General features: G+C 33.7%; 1 protein-coding gene across 1 annotated transcript; it reads left to right on the plus strand.

Annotated features, from left to right (window-relative positions):
• Window positions 1-2990: 2990 nt before the first annotated feature.
• Window positions 2991-5728, plus strand: LOC132637093 (protein neprosin-like). Its single transcript, XM_060354240.1, has 4 exons — window positions 2991-3185; window positions 4377-4532; window positions 4695-4748; window positions 5357-5728. The coding sequence occupies exons 1-4, from the start codon at window positions 2991-2993 to the stop codon at window positions 5726-5728; spliced, it is 777 nt and encodes a 258-aa protein (XP_060210223.1).
• Window positions 5729-17818: the final 12090 nt, after the last annotated feature.

Genomic DNA, 17818 nt, shown 5'->3' on the forward strand with positions numbered 1-17818 from the left:
ACCACGAACCGTCATTGACGCGGTCCCCAACCCCCCAAAACGCTATTTTCGTGTTGTTTTTCAATCCAAAACTCAATATTCTTGGTATATTGAAGTGTAGGACCAAGTTTCTAAGGTTAGATTTTGGAATAGAGCGGCGCGGAGCTCATTTTGAAAACTCAAAAACACCTTCATTCGAGGTATTTTACTACGAATTTTTTATTACATTGCTAAATATATTATTACCTTAGGTGTGGTGGGAGGGATCTGTGGTGGATTGCGCATTTATTTGGTGCGTTTTTGGGCAGTCCGCAGTGGTGACTGCCCCCTTTATTTTTTTTAAAATTTGTTTATCTATTGTTAATTAGTTAATTATTTATTGCTTGTTTATTTAGTATTTGTTAATTGTTCGATTAGCGACTTAAATATTTATTAATTGTTAGACTAGCTATTTCAATTGTTAGACTGACTAATTATTTATTTAGTTTTTGTTAAGCCAATTGTTTATTTGTTAATAATTTCTTAATTGTTTCATTAATTAATTAATTATTTATTTGTTAAATATACGATAATAATTTATTAATTTTTTGATTAGTTACTTGATTGTTTATTTGTTAAATATACGATAATAATTTATTAATTTTTTGATTAGTTACTTGATTGTTTATTTATTAAATATATGATAATAACTTGTTAATTATTTGACTTATTAATTTTTAATCTTTATATTTTAGGATTGAAAACCCTTAGTTTAGGATTCATAACCCATAGCTTAGGATTGAAAACCCTTAATATAATTTTCGATAAAAGATTACATAACTAATATTACTTGTTAATGATTTATTTAAAATACGTAAAACAGATGGGTCACCACAATCCTTAATAAAATTTTCGATAAAAGATTACATAACTAATACTACTTGTTAATGATTGATTTAAAATGCGTAAAACAGATGGATCACCACCCTCTTGATCCGGGGCCCTTCGACCGAGAGTTACTATATCTTCAGCCCAAGCATAGGTCGCAACATATATGGACATCCGACCTGCAGCCTGAGTCTCAGGTTCGTACCCAGTTAGGGGACTCAGCATGGGAGATCTTAACAGCTCGCCCCCCACATCCTCGTGTCCTGGATATACTATGTAGGGGCGGTATCTACCGGTGCGTCGAAGTTGGTCGGGTATAGCACGATAGGTCGCTAGTGACGGCATTGATTGAGAGGTGGCGATCGGAGATGCACATATTTCATCTCCGCACCGGTGAGGCTACCATTACCCTTCAGGATGCGGAGGTCATTTATGGGCTACATGTTGATGGACGCCCATTGTATATTGAGGAGCCTCCTGTGCTGCCGCTTTACCGGGATGAGTTGACTAGGTTCACCGGTTTCGCGGCACTGGATGGTCATATTTCCGGCCAGAGTCGGCTTTTGTTGTCGGCCTTTTCAGATTAGCAAATCTTTGATAAGTGACTTTAGTGAAAAAAGATGATAGTTGTGTGACTTTTGTGTTAGAAAACATAGTTAAGTTACTTTGGTGAAAAAAAGTGATAATTAAGTGACTATTCATGAAATTTTCGTGGACTTTGATATTTTCGTGGAAAGATGCCCTCAAGAATTAATTGAATCAACAAATGTTTTTTGTTGATGAAGATTGATGGTTCATAACTCAGCCCATGAAAACGTGATAGTCAACAAAAGTTTAGAAGATTACACATAAATTCAATATCTTGAATAATAGTCAACTTAGCCTCTTATACATCTGTATATAATGTCTTTCTCATAGTCGCAAAGGTATCATACCTGCATCTAGCAAATCCAATCGAGTGTTGGGCTTTCATGTTCTGTTTTTAATTTTGATTTTTAAAAACGCCTAATAAGCATGCCTATAAAAAGAAATGAATTCAGGATACATCAACGAATTGTACAACAAACTTTGTTGATGCTAGCGCAAGGAGAAGAAAAGCTATTCAAATTAGAGGAGGCGGAGTTAGAAAAACACCTAAAACTTTTGAATAAGCCAGCGGTCAAAACAGTTAAGGTACTTTTTTTGATTTAGTTGTACTCGTAAGTCGCTAATGACACTTTATTCTTATTTGATAATATCACTTTTGTAGAAGAAAAACAAAAGCAGCAATCCTCTGTCACACGGTTTTTGGAATCTTTTGTTGTGCTTGAAAATTGATCAAACTGTCTACATTACGTCTATATATTACCCCTTTCGTCTCAATTTATGTGATATTTTTTTAGTCAATCTAAAGAAAAATGACACATTTTTATATTTAGTAATAATTTAATTTTAAACTTTTCATTTTACACTTAATGAGGTAATTTATAGTCACATAAATCTGTGGCTTATTTTAGATCTAATTTCAAAAAAAAATTCTTTCATTCTTAAACTTCGTATTCACTCAAACACTTTCAATAAATTTGGAGGAGTAATGGTTTTACATTTTATATTGCAAATTGGAGACACCCACCTATTTTGACTTTTGAAAGTTAGATTATATATATATATATATATATATATAAATAAAGGAGTAGTGTCTTCATTTACTAACAATTGTTTCCGTGAGGTTATTTTGTGTTTAATGGTACATTTTGTGTAACTTAGGTTACTTATTATATGTTAATTTATTTACAGACAGGGGCGGACCCATGTGTAAAGTTTGGGTGCTCCGGCACCCATTGAACTTAATCACGGAGTGTATAATTGTATAGAAAATATAAAGGAAACAGATATAAATAGTTAATAGAGCACCCCCGAACTCAAAATTCCTGAGTCCAGCACCCCCGAACTCAAAATCCTGGGTCCACCTCTGTTTACAGACTAAATATGGATATATATATATGATTGTGCGGATTTCTACAAATAACATGCATTTGATCACCCATTATTGAAGGACCATAATTTTTATCCAAAGGTATATCTCTACTCTCTTTCCATTTTATTATCATTTTTTTTAATAAGGATGATATTGTTGACATGCAATTATATATTTGGTTAAACAGATGAAACCTACTTTATCTAGGATAAAGAAAAATTCAAATTCCTCAACGGCTAGTAGTTTATCGACAATATGGTCAAAAGATGGAGGATGCCCTTTTGGAACTGTTCCTGTTAAGAGAATTACAAAGGATGATCTTATAAGACAAAGACGTATGCCACAGCCAGAAGATGTCACATTCAACACTCAATTTGATGTTGTAAGATAATTTATGCCAATTTACTCCTCCGTCTTGAATAGGTAGGGGTGTACACGGACCGGGTTGGTTCGGATTTTTCAAATACCAAACCAAACCAATTGTGTCGGGTTTTTAAATTTATAAATCAAACCAAACCAATAAAATTCGGGTTTTTCAACTTCGGGTTATTCGGGTTTTTTGGGTTGTTCGAGTTTTTTTCCGAAAAAGTCTTCGTACAAAACATATGACTTTTACTTCAAATATTTCTCTAGTCCTAGTAATATACAACTATATAACTAAGGTGTCTCTTAAGAAAATAACACAAAATGTGAGATGGGTGATGACATTGTATTAAAATATTCAACAAAAAAGATAATAAAATCGGTTAAAATAAGTATTGTTAATTAATAAGCCATAAAGAAAATGACTTTAATCTAAATACTAAGTTATGCTAAAATAAGTACAGCTAATAGGTATTAATTACATGACAAAGAAAAAAATTAAGCTATGTATTTTTACACTCTAAGCCAATTATACAAAATTAAATAATAGACATCCAACATTACTGTCATTACTAGTGTTAGAATTGAATTTCTTTTGTTAGCATTAGTGTTGAGTTGGTTTTGATTTGGACTTTATTTGAGTTACTAACATCCGTGGGATATAAAACTTATTGGCATTCAAAATTCTAATTTCAACCTTAAAATAATATGATAAAAGATAAAAAACTATGAAAAATTTTAAGAAATATATTTACAAATAGATTACAAATAAATATTTTTATGTATAGAATATTTTAAAAATCGAATCCACGTAATGTCGAGTTGGTTTGGTTCGGTTTGACTTTTTTTAGCTAAAACCAAACCAAACCAATTATGGCCGGGTTTTTGTTTCTACGCCAAACCAAGTCAAACCAAATCACTAGTCGAGTTTTTTTCTCGATTTATCAGTTTTGTGCGGTTTGTCGGTTTGCTTTGTACACCCCTAGGTCAAACCTAAATACGAGAATCCATTATTATACAACAAAACTCATATATTGTTGTCCATGTCTAATGCAGAGCGATAACAATAGTGAGTCAAAAGGAAGATATATTTCTTCACAAGGATATAATGTACATGACGATGATTTTTTTATGTTCTCATTTTTTAGTCGTGTTTTCTTGAGGGATAGTTTATAAGGCGGAAAATGTAAAATACATATCTTTTATTCAGATTGCAATAGCTAGAACTCCAAATGAAGCAAATAATAGATTTGCGGGAGTTGGAATGGCAACTAGTTTATACAATCCTCATGTTAAAGACGGGCAACATAGTGGTTCTCGACTAAAAATTCAAAAAGGGTCAAATATTTTACAAGTTGGTTGGAGAGTAAGTTTAATATAAACTTTTACATGCATTTTGTGATTTTATTGTTTCATGGAAGAAGGAGACACCCTAACAATTGAATATTGTACTTTTAAGATGTAAATTAGAAACTTTATCAGTAAACTCAATATTCAATAATCATAATGTCTCTATTTTGTGTTTTAGGTGGACCCAACATTATATGGGGATACTAAAACTAGGCTTTTTATACACTTTCAGGTAACTTATCTTGTGTGCCTTGAAGATTTCCATCTTGATCTAGTCATGAAACTAGTATATCACTTAGTTTAGCTATTTACCTCAATTTTCAAGAATTCATGTATGAGATATACCTCTTTTTTTTAGGCCGATAAAACTCATTGCTTCAATTCACTATGTCTTGGCTTTGTACAAGTAGATAGTGAGTTTCCTCTTGATAGATCATACCAGAATATGCTTTCGCAGCGTGGAGGGAAAATTTGGGATGCCACAATGTACATTGATCGGGTACGTAGGGATGCCACAATCTTTATTACTTTTCTTATTTAGAGTTTTTACACAGTTTATACAAGTATAGGGATTTTTTCCCCCCAAAATTTGTTCATCTGCATAATCTAGCATTACATAGTCTAAAAAAGACTATCAGTTGCTATAAAAAAAGACTATCAGTTGCTAACTTAACCCTACCTCCCAAAAGAAAAAAGAAAAACAAGAGAAAGAAAAAAAAGAAGAAAAACTTGGCTCCTAGCTGGCTAGCTGATATTTAGTAAACAATACATTCTAAGTAAGAGGCTTCCCTTCCTCTTCTTCCATCTCTTCTGTTTCATCTGTCTCTTGTTGTTGAGGAGGTACCTGAACTGACATCCACATTACCTTTTTTTTTAAACAAGGATTTAGCCAACGGAAATTGGTGGCTATTACTGACTAGAAGCTTTAACCAAGTTGGTTTCTGGCCGCAAAGGATCTTCATTGACTTGACAAGTTTTGCTACGAATGTTGAATGGGGAGGAGTTGCATATAGTCCACCAGGTGTACCTAAAACTCCCATGGGCTCAAGTTTTTTTCCTATTAAAAACTCCTCTTATGATGGTTATTGTAGCAAAATTACAATTTTAAACGAGAAAGGAAAGACGATCAAAGTAGATGAAACAATCACGCATACCGACAATCCTAATATGTACCAGGTTTTTGCTGAGCCAATTTGGCATAAATCAGAATAGAGGTATTTTGTTCTTTATGGGGGACCTGGTGAGAGTCCACATGTTAGTATGAAAGACATTCTTCTAAATCGCTAAAAGGTAGAAGAAAATATTTCCTACTTTGTTGTATACTGTTGAATTTCATGTCGCCTTCCAAACAAATGCAGAAAAAGAGCATTTCCTTATATTTTTCTAACTATTCTGTAACTTTCTATGCAATATATTATCGAATAACTTTCTTGAAACTAAATGGAGCTCTAGGTTACAGTAATTAATTTCACCATATTTTTGAAAAAACAAAACCATATACATCCTCCGTTTTAATTTATTTGTTTTAGTTTGACTGTGCATGTAGTTTAAGAAAATAAAGATTTTTTTTTTAAAAAAATTGGTACTAAAGATATGTGTAATGTACCAAAATGCCCTTTTATCTTGTGGTATTAAACATGTCATGTAGAATGTTGAAACTAAAGAATTAGCTAAATTAGGAAAGAAACATTCATTTTGAAACGGAATAAAAAGGAAAGACAAACAAATTGAAATAGAGAGAATATTTGTTAAAAAATTTTATTTCAGCCATTCTAGTGTTACATCAGCTATATATATAAGCAAAATTATTTCTTTGAGTCATTGTTAATTTTTGAAATAATATAAGAATTTTTACTTGGTGTAGCCTCTTCTAAGAAGTAATTATTGATAATAACTACCTTTAATTTATTTATATTTAGTAGTTACAGTGATTTTGTAAATTACCATTCGTAGCTACACCAAAATACATAAAGTTGGAGTGGCTGAAGTGGTTATTCGGCGAGGCTCTCACCCCGCCCGCCCGGGTTGGAACCCGATCAACAACATTTCTTTTACTTGGTCAACAACATTTCTTTTCTTACATATTTTCCCTAGCTTCTTCTCCTTGTATTTGAGCGTATTTCGCCATATGTATTTGGCTCATATTTGTATCTATATGTATTTGGCCTGAGTGTATTTCGTCATATGTATTTGGCCTGATTGTCTTGTATCTGAACGTAGCTGAAGCCAAATACATTCAGATACAAGACAAGAAGCTCAAATACATTCAGATACAAGACAAGAAGCTCAAATACATATGGGATACAAGACATATGAGCCAAATACATATGACATACATTCAAATAAAGTTCAAATACATGTGACATCAGATACATGTGAATCAAATACATATGATCCAAATGCATATAACGAAAATACACTCAAAATACAAGGAGAAGAAGCTAGGAAAAATATGTAAGAAAAGTAATGTTGTTAGTTGGGTTTGAACCTGGGCGGGCAAGGGGAGAGTCTCGCCCAAATACATGCGATACACAAAATACATGCGAAATACAATAATATAAGCATTATGTTCTTCGATATACGAAGGAGCATAAATAGAAGTTGGGCTCGAAAGACTCTCTTTTTGGGCCCCTAAAAAAATTCTCTAACTGATTACAACCAGGAAATTACACCCAATGACATTGAAAATGAATTGACTTAAATTTTGACACCCGCTTATTGTTACGGTCCGCTTTTACGCTCGCGCATAAAAGCTTCTCATAACTTTGGCTTTTTATCGTGAACAAACAGAGTCGCAACCTAATTTATTTTATGGAAATTAGGAAACCAATTTAAGATATTTTTGAAAACCTTTTTGTACCAGAGAAAGGATAAGAGTTCAGGTGATTCCCCGAGGAAGGTGTTAGGCACCTCGGTAGTAAGAATCCGCACATTGCGGTTGACCTACAGATCTTACATTTTTATGGCTAAAGGAGTATTCTTGTTTGTAAAATGTGTTTAAATGTGTTTAAAAGAGTTATACGTATAATGTTTGAAGGAAGCTTATTCGAGACTAATTGATTTAGAAGAAAAAAAAAGTATATCTTATTTGGAAATGAGTTTTAGGGGTGTTTTACTTTTGAAAATCATTTTTTGCGGGCTTTGAAACAGCCCAAAAATTCCACGGAAAATATTAGAACTTCTTTAAACAATTTCCGGAAAATCATTGTGGCACTCAAACCAAATTTTGAAAATTCGTTTTATGGGCTTAAGCCCATTTTTTGGAAAATGGTTTCTTACTTCTGAAAGAAGGTTATTTTACTTCATTTTGTTTTTTCATAAAAGATTGAGTCTTGGTAATACTTTAAGAGAATCATTTTTACATGTAACCAGAATGTGTTTTGTCATTTGAAATCCCTTTTGACCCTTTTTTCTGGAAATCATTTTGTTCGTCCTTCAGACCAATTACTTTTGCCAACTTTGAACATTAAGAAAAATGATCATAAGACATTAAATCTTTTGGCGACTACGATTTCCACATTTCCGCTTGAAGATTCAACTAAGTTGAAAAAGAAAAACCAAGTAAAGTGTTAATTTTATTACAAGTCAAATACATAACAAAATGAAGTAGTGTATAAGAGAAGGTTAGCTAATTGGGCTTAGCCCATTTCCGCCTCTTCTGGTTCTGCTGCTACTGTTGATACATGAAAAATATACCAGTGAATCACATCTTTTAAACAAAAGCAAACAAAGTCTAATTCAAGTAACATTTTAAAACAAAGGCTATCATGTTTTGAACAAGGTAGGTCTAGTTTGGAATTCGAACAGAGGCAAGCCAAATCATACTCACTGTTAATATGTCTCAAGAAGGAAGCCAAACTTTTCTGGAAAATCATTTAAACTTAAGAGAACTGTTTCCGAACAAACTTTAACTTGTTTGAGACTCCTGGCGAGAAACAAGAACAAGAAAGGAAAGAACTAACACTAAAATAACATTGGCAGATAGTTTGAAAGCCACAGGAATCCAAATACAGAAAAAAGAAACAGTCAGAGGAATTAAAATGCTGAATGTATATAACACTCGAAAATCAACACTCATTTTAAAACTAAATGACTACTTAGTAAAGGAGGAAATAAAGGAAAATGACATGCTGGATATGCAAACCACATAATCTAACAGCCCAAAACTTTGAATAAACTTGTTCACTTAAGCTAATTTCATCTTAAATATATAAAGCATTCAGAAAACTATATAACGATTTGGACTTTACGCACATACCACAATCAAAATAAAACTAAGACAACCTCGAAATCGAATCAACTAACTCATGCCAAAATAAAATAAAACTAAACCTTAACTAAATATGCTGGAATTTAAACAAGAAAGCAGAAAATAAAACTATAAATACCACACAAAGAGAACAACAGCAGAACTGAGAAAATGGAAATACTAAGACTACATCGAAACAGAACTGTAACTTAAACAAATTACCAAAGCAAAAACCAAAATAAAACAGAACAAAAAATGAAAAGGAAAACTTATTTTTTAAGTTAGGTTGGGTCGGATCATTTAATTGGGCTGTGCGTTTAAATTGAGCCCAAACGAATTGAAGAGACCATAAGATGCTAGGAAAAGGAGGATTTAACATATAGTCGGTATTGGATTTAACCAATAGCCTTCCACATGTATACAACCACAACTTATCTACATAGCCGATTTGAAATCAACTTTGAGGCCATTTGGCTATTCAATTAACTAATTAAGCTTCTTGACTTAGCAAAATAAAATATTTATTTGCGTAAATAAACTACTTGTAGTAATTAAGTCATAAATGACTTTATATTGACAATTTGAAATAAGTACTAAATTAAACGCTTATTTTGAACATAATTAATACTTAAAATTATATATAAAATAGATGTAATATATTTTAAGATATTTTGCCAAATGCAATGGTAAAATAGCACCAAAATAGTTTCGAGAAATATTTTTCCACTGTGTAAAATAATTATTTCACTCTGCTTGAAATTCAAGAAGTTTGTCAACTAGCATGCTTGTTTCTATTTTTTTTACACATAAATTCAGATTCAATATAATTAAACAAGGAGTGACTTTCATGGTAGACTAAAGTATCGAGTTACTTAATTGCCTTTTAAAATTTTCCGATGAGTTCTAATCAATACACTTTAATTAGCCCTTTTATTCTTTAAAATCAACTTAAACAGGTGGGAACATATATCTTACATTCCCCCCTTGACGCACATAACGTTATTCACGTAATAAATTTAATAAATTTTCTTACATTATGTGCACATATCGGCTTAAAAAGAGCAAAATTAATTGTCAAGTCCACAAACTCATGATAGGAAACGATATGACACTGTCTGCTCGTAACTCGTAAGAGTTAAAACTATAGTTGGTTGACATTATTAGAAAATCAACAATTGAAGTAATTAGCAAGTTCAAGTGTGTCCACAAACTTTAGAGATGCTTGTATGACATGAAATGAGTATTAGAAGCGGCAACAAACATTATTGGAGCACAATGAGTGTATCAGATTAGCAGTGGCGGACCCAGGATTTTGAGTTCGGGGGTGCTGGACCCAAGAATTTTGAGTTCGGGAGTGCTCTATTAACTATTTATATCTGTTTCTTTTATATTTTCTATACAGCTATACACTCCGTGACTGAGTTTAATGGGTGCTGGAGCACCCAAAATTTGCACATGGGTCCGCCACTGCAGATTAGGATGTACAAGGGATTAAGAATGCCCGCACTACAAGAAAATACAGAAATGACAACAACTCTTTTGGCAGCAAAAATAATATAGTTGGCAAAATTCAATATTTGGTAACAACTTAGTTTTATTGTGGGCATATATGATGAATCTTTTAAAAATGAACTTTTTTTTTGTTGCCAAACAAGTAGATTTTGTTTTCATATTATTCAGAGGCGGACCCAGGATTACCCAGGATTTTAAGATGCCTAGGGCACTATTATCTTAACATAACCGCCAACAAAAAATTTAATGACAAATGGGGGATAATACCGTGTCGGACCCGTCACTAATAGCGTAGCGTAGCGAAAATACAAGTATGCAGGTCAAATATGTTTAATAAATAAAATTTAACATAGTGAAGCAAATGAAAGAGATAGCTCAATGGCTAAGGTTGTGCAACATATGGTGACATTGCAGGTTCAAATCTGGGCGAGCTCATTTAACGCTTATTTTTTTCCTAAAAATATGCTAAAAAATAATTAAAAGTGACATTGGGGTTTGATCCGGGGTGACATGTAAGAGAAGCAGCAGTTGCAACCAACGTGTCCTAAAGACATCTTGATTTGTTAGAGTGCACAATTAAATATATACTAATTTCTCAAGGTATGTACACATATATAGACATAATTTTTTCCAAAGGGTGGGAGTGATAGGTCCGCTTCTGATAGTATTGACTATTGTTGCAAAAGGTATTTTTGGCAACAATAAAAAAGTTTTTGCATGTCGTTGCAATAACAGCCGATGGAAAAAGTTTATGCAACAAAAAAAATGGTATTGCCAAAAGTACTTTTTGTAATAATAGTATATTTATGGCAACAAAAATATTTTTGTTAGCAAATGTTTTATTTCTTGTAGTGCAGATATGGAAACGTAACACAAAAAAATATTTTTGGAGTGCACATCCAAAGCAAAATAAAACAGCAAAGAAAAGGCAACGGCCCAAAATTCGCAACTTTAATTCAAAACCTCACGCTAAAGGAAGAAAGTAGTAATATTGCAGAGAAAGTAGTGTACGAAGGCCTATTTTTGTTTTTCATCTAGTATTTGATACTTGCATAGTTACCTAGATTAATAGAGATTCACGTTATTCAGGGTCTAGTGCTCCCTACTAGAGTTTTTCTATACCGAAGGCTCGAATACAAGACCTTTAATTAATGGGAGGAATATTATCCATCTAACCAGAATCTTTCAAAATATTCTTAATAATATTAAGATTTGTTCAAAATCTTAATGACTAAAACTTATTCAGACCAAATAAGTGCTTATGTCTGAATGTAAACAAATACACTGAATAGTCTAAGGTCAGAAGATTCTGAAACATTTAGATCGAGGCCTCCATCAAGTGCAAATAAATGAGACTTTATTGTTAGTGGATGAAATCATGAATACTCATTAGACGAGTATCTAATTAGAAATTTAATTACTTGCACAATAAAAATTACTTATATAAAAAGTATAAATAAGTTTTATGATAATTATTAATTGGTGACTTGATAAAATGATGACTAACTTGTTATAAGATACAGTCTAAACTATCGCGATCGTGAAGATATTTTATATTAGCAGTGCTTAGAACGTAAATTCTTTGATTAATTTGCTGCTTGGAGACGAAAGAGTGAAAAAATTTCTCTTTTTATTTGTTTTAGTTTCCTGAGTGATTAGATTCCATTTAACAGTTTGACGTTTATTGACGTCAATAGAAAAAAGAAAAGTGTTTTCAAGATAAAAGATTTGCCTTCGATGTATTGCAACAACGGGTGCTCCTCCTCTTCTTATTACACGTCACTTTCATTTTTAACTAGAAAACTTACCCGCGCTTCGCACTGTCCTAAATATATCATAGGACTCATTGTCTCGATTTACCTTCCGGCTCAACCTATAACCATTTTCATTCGCATAAAGAAGAACATAAATTTTATATTTTCAAACACAAAAATCAATTAGTACATGAAAAAGCCAAGTATAATATCGGTTATAGAAGCGTCAAAGATAGGAGTACGAATGAAAAAATGACACTATGTCGCAAAAGTACCGATAACGAGAAAAGGCAAACAAAATAAGAAGAAGAAAAGTAAGATTAGCATACAATGTTTGAAATTAGTCCCTCTCAATCGCCATGGTAAGAATGTTTGAAACACATGAAATCGAGAGAGATCGAGCTTGTTCAATTACTTGTAAAAACTCTATGGATCTGGTTTGTTTAAAATTATAAAAAAAAAAAAAAAAAAAAAAAAAGTGCCGTCCTATTATTCAATGGAAGTAAAGAAAACGTGTTGAAAGAAAATTTCTTAGTCTTCTGATTTGGGAGAAAATTCCGGATTCAAATTAATCACAATGGCATTTATTAGGGCAATTTTAATACTTTAAGCAAAGAATGACTCTAAAATTTTATTTGTTTCCCATTATGGAGAAAGACAAACCTATAACATCAAGGAGCTTGTAAGATTTATGAAATAATACTTTCACACCCCTATCAGGAGTATGACGGGCTCTGATCCGTAGGCTGAGAACCAACTAATTTATCCGTTACTTTGAACATTATAAACCATAACTCAAAGAACACCTGCACGCAGAAAAGGCCCAACATAGGAATATCCGATCATTCAGCACATATGTTCATATGCGGACCGACAAGGTCGCCACGACATAATGTATATCATAAAGCCGGCAAGGCTAACAGTAAAGTATCAAGAGCTCAAAATAAGGCCGACAAGGCCACCAAAATATTATACAACAATATGAACCGATGGAGCTATAAAACATCTAACTGTACACACACGTCTATGAGCCTCTACATAGAATATAATGATCATAAGGACAACGGAAAAGGGCCAAAATTACCCCTGAACTTTGAAAAATAGTTCATCCATACCCTTCGTTATACTTTAGGGCCAATTATACCCTTACAGTTATACTATGGGGTCAATTATACCCTTATGTCTAACGGCTGCCACGTGGCATCATCTCAGCCCTTCAAAATTATTTTACCCTCAAATAATTTTTTACCCACTAAAATAACTCAAAACGACCCGAATTTTTTTTTCCAGCAAAAATAATACGGAATTATTTTTCCAGAAAAAATATAAAAATAATTCCGTATTATTTTTGCTGGAAAAAAAAATTCGGTCGTTTTGAGTTATTTTAGTGGGTAAAAAATTATTTGAGGGTAAAATAATTTTGAAGGGCTGAGATGATGCCACGTGGCAGCCGTTAGACATAAGGGTATAATTGACCCCATAGTATAACTGTAAGGGTATAATTGGCCCTAAAGTATAACGAAGGGTATGGATGAACTATTTTTCAAAGTTCAGGGGTAATTTTGACCCTTTTCCGTAAGGACAATACCAAATAGACTGCATCTCTGAAGTAAGTGGAGTGCTCTTGAAAATCCGCTGATAGAACACCTACGGGTCTGATTCATCTCCCTGCCTACCTGCGGGCATGAGCGCAGCGTCCACAAGAAGGGATGTCGATACGAATAATGTACTGAGTATGTAAGGCACGAATAACAAGATAATATAGATATGGAAGGTAACATCGAATAAGAGAGATAACCTGTACATCTGGATGCCTCATGGTGTCATGCATGCTTAGCCTTTAAAAAAAAACATTTTTATACATATATATATAATACCATGCCCGACCATTAAGGCTCGGTGTCATATATATAGTATCATGCCCGGCCATTAAGGCTCGGTGTCATATATATAGTATCATGCCCGGCCATTAAGGCTCGGTGTTATCATCATTAGCCCGCGTCCGGGGCAATATCATAACATGCCCACTGCAGTGGTGTGCATATCTACGTGTCATGCCCGACCGACTATAGCGCGGCGCGGTGTGAGAAAATACATACATATATAAAGCATGCATAGGAGCCCAATCAAAAGCCACAACTATATCGGAGTGACGTAAGGTCGGTATCCTCCGATTATATTATGGAACAATCATCATCGTTTATCCCACCTTGAAGGAACAAGGGTCATAAGGTGAGATTACCAACAATGAAGGAAATTAAGAAATTGCAAAGTAAGCTCAATCACCTCATAATAATATAAAGCTCATGTACTTGGAAATCTCTATGAATAAAATCATCTCATAATAACATGAAATCTGTATGCCTTGGGGCTTTGATAAATAAATCCCTCACAATCATTGTCATGATTATCATAAAAAAAAAAAAATTATTCATCTTTAGCACCATAAAAACTTTAAGAGTCATGAATCTCTAACATTCTTGGAAATGAGAATTTTTATGAAATTCATGCATGGGTTGGTAGGAAAGAATCATGCCTTTAAAAGAAAGAGGAATAGCCTTAACATACGTGGAAGATAATTTCTCGACTTCCAACTTACTTCTTGTCTTGCAATTCACTTAAGATCATTCGTAGCCTCATAATCTACATATACGACCATTCATACTATTGTTAGGCTCATCGTCATACGCTCGTCTTAAACCCTTAATTTAAATTCATTTAGAATCTGCCGAAATTCGGGCAGCATCTCCCATGTTTATATGCCTAGCCCGAAATCACAATCCAATAACCAACAACAACAACAACAACAATACCAACATCACAACAACATTATCAACTCCAATAGGCTCCATAAAACATCTCACACGATGTTTTCCAAGTTTCTCAACTATCCAACTTATTATACGACTACGTAATAACTTTATCTCCGTAAATAAACTGAAATTAATATTAATATGGAGAGATTCATACCTTATTCTTTCTAGAGTAGCAATATCTTCAATCTTCAATATTTACTTTGAATCCAAGCCAATTCCAACACAAGACAAGACTATAATCGTTACTACACGTTGTCCGGACCTCGATTAATACTCCGTAGCTTGAAACCTCTCAAAAATCCTCGCTTTTATGTGATATATAAGCTCTCTTGCTTTGACTGAATTTTCTGGAATGTTTTTGGTAAATTTTTGTGCAGAAAATGGGGTTTTTGCCCCTTATATAGGTGCTAAAGTCGGTGCACTGTAGCAGCACTGTAGCAACGTTGTTTCTGCTCTGTCAGCTGAATTTGTAACGTCCATAATTCTCTGCTCCGATGTCGTATCGATGAGTGGTTTGTTGCGTTAGAAACTAGACTCGACGAACTTTATTTTAAGCTTTTGAAACACCTTAAAAATCCCCATATACCCGGAGATATACCCGTCCAAAGTTGACCCAAAATTCTGTCTTTAATTCTGCCAACTTGTTCCAAATTTTCGACAAACTTACTTTTGTTGATTTGCTTGGTCCCAAAATCTGCCGAAACTCTGATTATATGATATTTATCACTAATCATACTTGATAATGGTCATGTCCTTTGGTTCCAAGGTTGTCCTTCCCGGTTACGACTTACAAGATCATAATTCATCCTTTACTTAAACCATATACTTAATAATGTTTCGTTCATGGCACTCCAAAGTTGTTTTACCTAGCCATAGTTCGACATACTTACATTCAAATTTAACCAGTACTTCTCCGAGGTACGGGGTGTAACACTGAAAGAGCGGGGTGTAACAAATACTCAACTATAGAAAGCATTTTGGACTAGAATAGTCATATTGATCATGCCCAAATTAAGGCACTTAGTTAATGTTGCCTCGTTGAGTAATCATTTTAGGATTGAAGTATCAGTACTCAGTTTTCTTATAGAAATAAAGCACCAAGCGTTCTTCTATTTAATTCCCTCTCCTTTAAATTCTTTAATCATGAAGTTTCAGTTTTAAATCCTTTCTATTCAGCAAGTTTCAAATTGCATGTACTTTTACAGTTCAAAATATTGGATAAATTTGTTGGGACATGGTTTCTTCCTTTATTGAATTAGTTTCCTTTTTTAATTAGTTAAACTAATAGCATATAGGATCAACATTTATGACTTTCCTTTTACGTATGTAGTTAAACCGTGTCATTACAAGAAGATCATGCATATACCAGCGGAGTTCCAGCTATAATAACATTGGCGGTCTCGTTACAATCATGTTTCTGAAACATGATTGTAATCGAGACCGCCAATGTTATTATAGCTCGAACTCCGTAGGTATATGCATAACCACGATGATCTTCTTCTAATGACGTGAATGGCATGGTTTATAACCTACGAAGAAAGTGAACACAGTGACGTACGCAGGAATTTTTGTAAGCGGTGTCGACATTTAAAAAAATAAACAGTGGTAGGGACTTAGTAGCTCAATTGGTTGGCTACCTGAACTATCACCTTATTGGTGAGGGTTCAAATCTCCACATTGTAATCCCCTTCCCATTTGTCCTTCCCCTATCCCCCTATGTAATAAAAACAATTTAAAAAAAAAATAAACAAAGAAATAAATGATATAAAAAAGGATTTAATTTTTAATATCCTAGCGGGCAGGTTTTGTTTCTTCTAACCATACAGGAAATTGCAAGTTCGAACCCGGCTAGGCGCCAGCAACCTTCATTTTTTAAGTATAATTAATATAAAAAAAAAACTGAAAATAGACCAAATTAATGCACTTTGCTGAGGCTCGAACACGGGTAGACCACTGAACTATCCAAGCACTAAACCAGACCAACGCATTCCTTTTGTGTAAGCACTGTCATTTATTTTTTGTTTGTACATGTATTACGGCTTTTCAGATTATATATATATATATATATATACAAAAAAAAAAAATCGACGAAGGGGTGTCGAATGACACCACTGGGCATAGGATGGGTCCGCCCCTGAGTGAACAAATTAAAGATGATCTACTGCTTATGCTAAGATGATCTCTACTTTTTTAAAATTGATAAGCAAGTAAATAAACAAGCAGAGGAAAGAATTAATTGACCAATCCCTCCCCAACAACAAAGTTTCATTTTATCTCTTTATACAACATGAACTAGAAAAACAAAATTGAAAGGAACGTGATGAACTCCTTCAGGACAGCTCTACGTCTCACATCGAGACTCTTCGCGGTTCCATTGCACGTGTCATATATGTAAATCACAGAAAATAAATAACAGGGTTAGTGTGTTTACTTTGTGCAAAGTCAGCATTTAGGGAGATATTAATTCCACTTCAAAATAGTTCATGGGAGTAATAAGACATCCACAAGTATAAGTGTGTAAAAGCATATTCAAGATTAGTTTGTTTCGAATTTCATCCTTTTGAGATCACACTTATTTCCTTTTAATTTTGTGTTTATATCTCACACACATTTGTTTAACTAAATATGTGATTTATATAAAGCTTTTACTAAGTGACACGATATGCACGTGCAACGCACGGGATGCACGCGAGATGCACGGGGTGCACGCGAGACGCATGGGTGCACGCGCAACATACGCATGATGCACGGAATGCACACGCCAACTCCAATTCAGAAAAGACTCGAGTGCTTTCAGTAGTGAATTAGTGGTAAGTGTCCATCCAAATTCTCTAGAGAGTCGTTAGCTCGACGTCCAGGATAACATTTATGCATTTGGAGTGGTAACTATCATAACAAAACTAAGAACAAACCAACATGGGTTATTGTGGTGGGATGGTTCGGATCCCTCCCCCTTATCTACCAGAGATCT

The sequence above is a fragment of the Lycium barbarum genome, chromosome 4 (genome assembly GCF_019175385.1).
Source record: "Lycium barbarum isolate Lr01 chromosome 4, ASM1917538v2, whole genome shotgun sequence".
Taxonomy (NCBI): domain Eukaryota; kingdom Viridiplantae; phylum Streptophyta; class Magnoliopsida; order Solanales; family Solanaceae; genus Lycium; species Lycium barbarum.

Excerpts from the sequence above, each read along its gene's own strand:
- LOC132637093 (XM_060354240.1), top strand. The coding sequence starts at position 2,991 with ATGAAACCTACTTTATCTAGGATAAAGAAAAATTCAAATTCCTCAACG. Across the intron at positions 3,186-4,376 it reads TCAACACTCAATTTGATGTT|ATTGCAATAGCTAGAACTCC; the intron begins GTAAGATAATTT and ends TCTTTTATTCAG. Across the intron at positions 4,533-4,694 it reads TTTTACAAGTTGGTTGGAGA|GTGGACCCAACATTATATGG; the intron begins GTAAGTTTAATA and ends TTTGTGTTTTAG.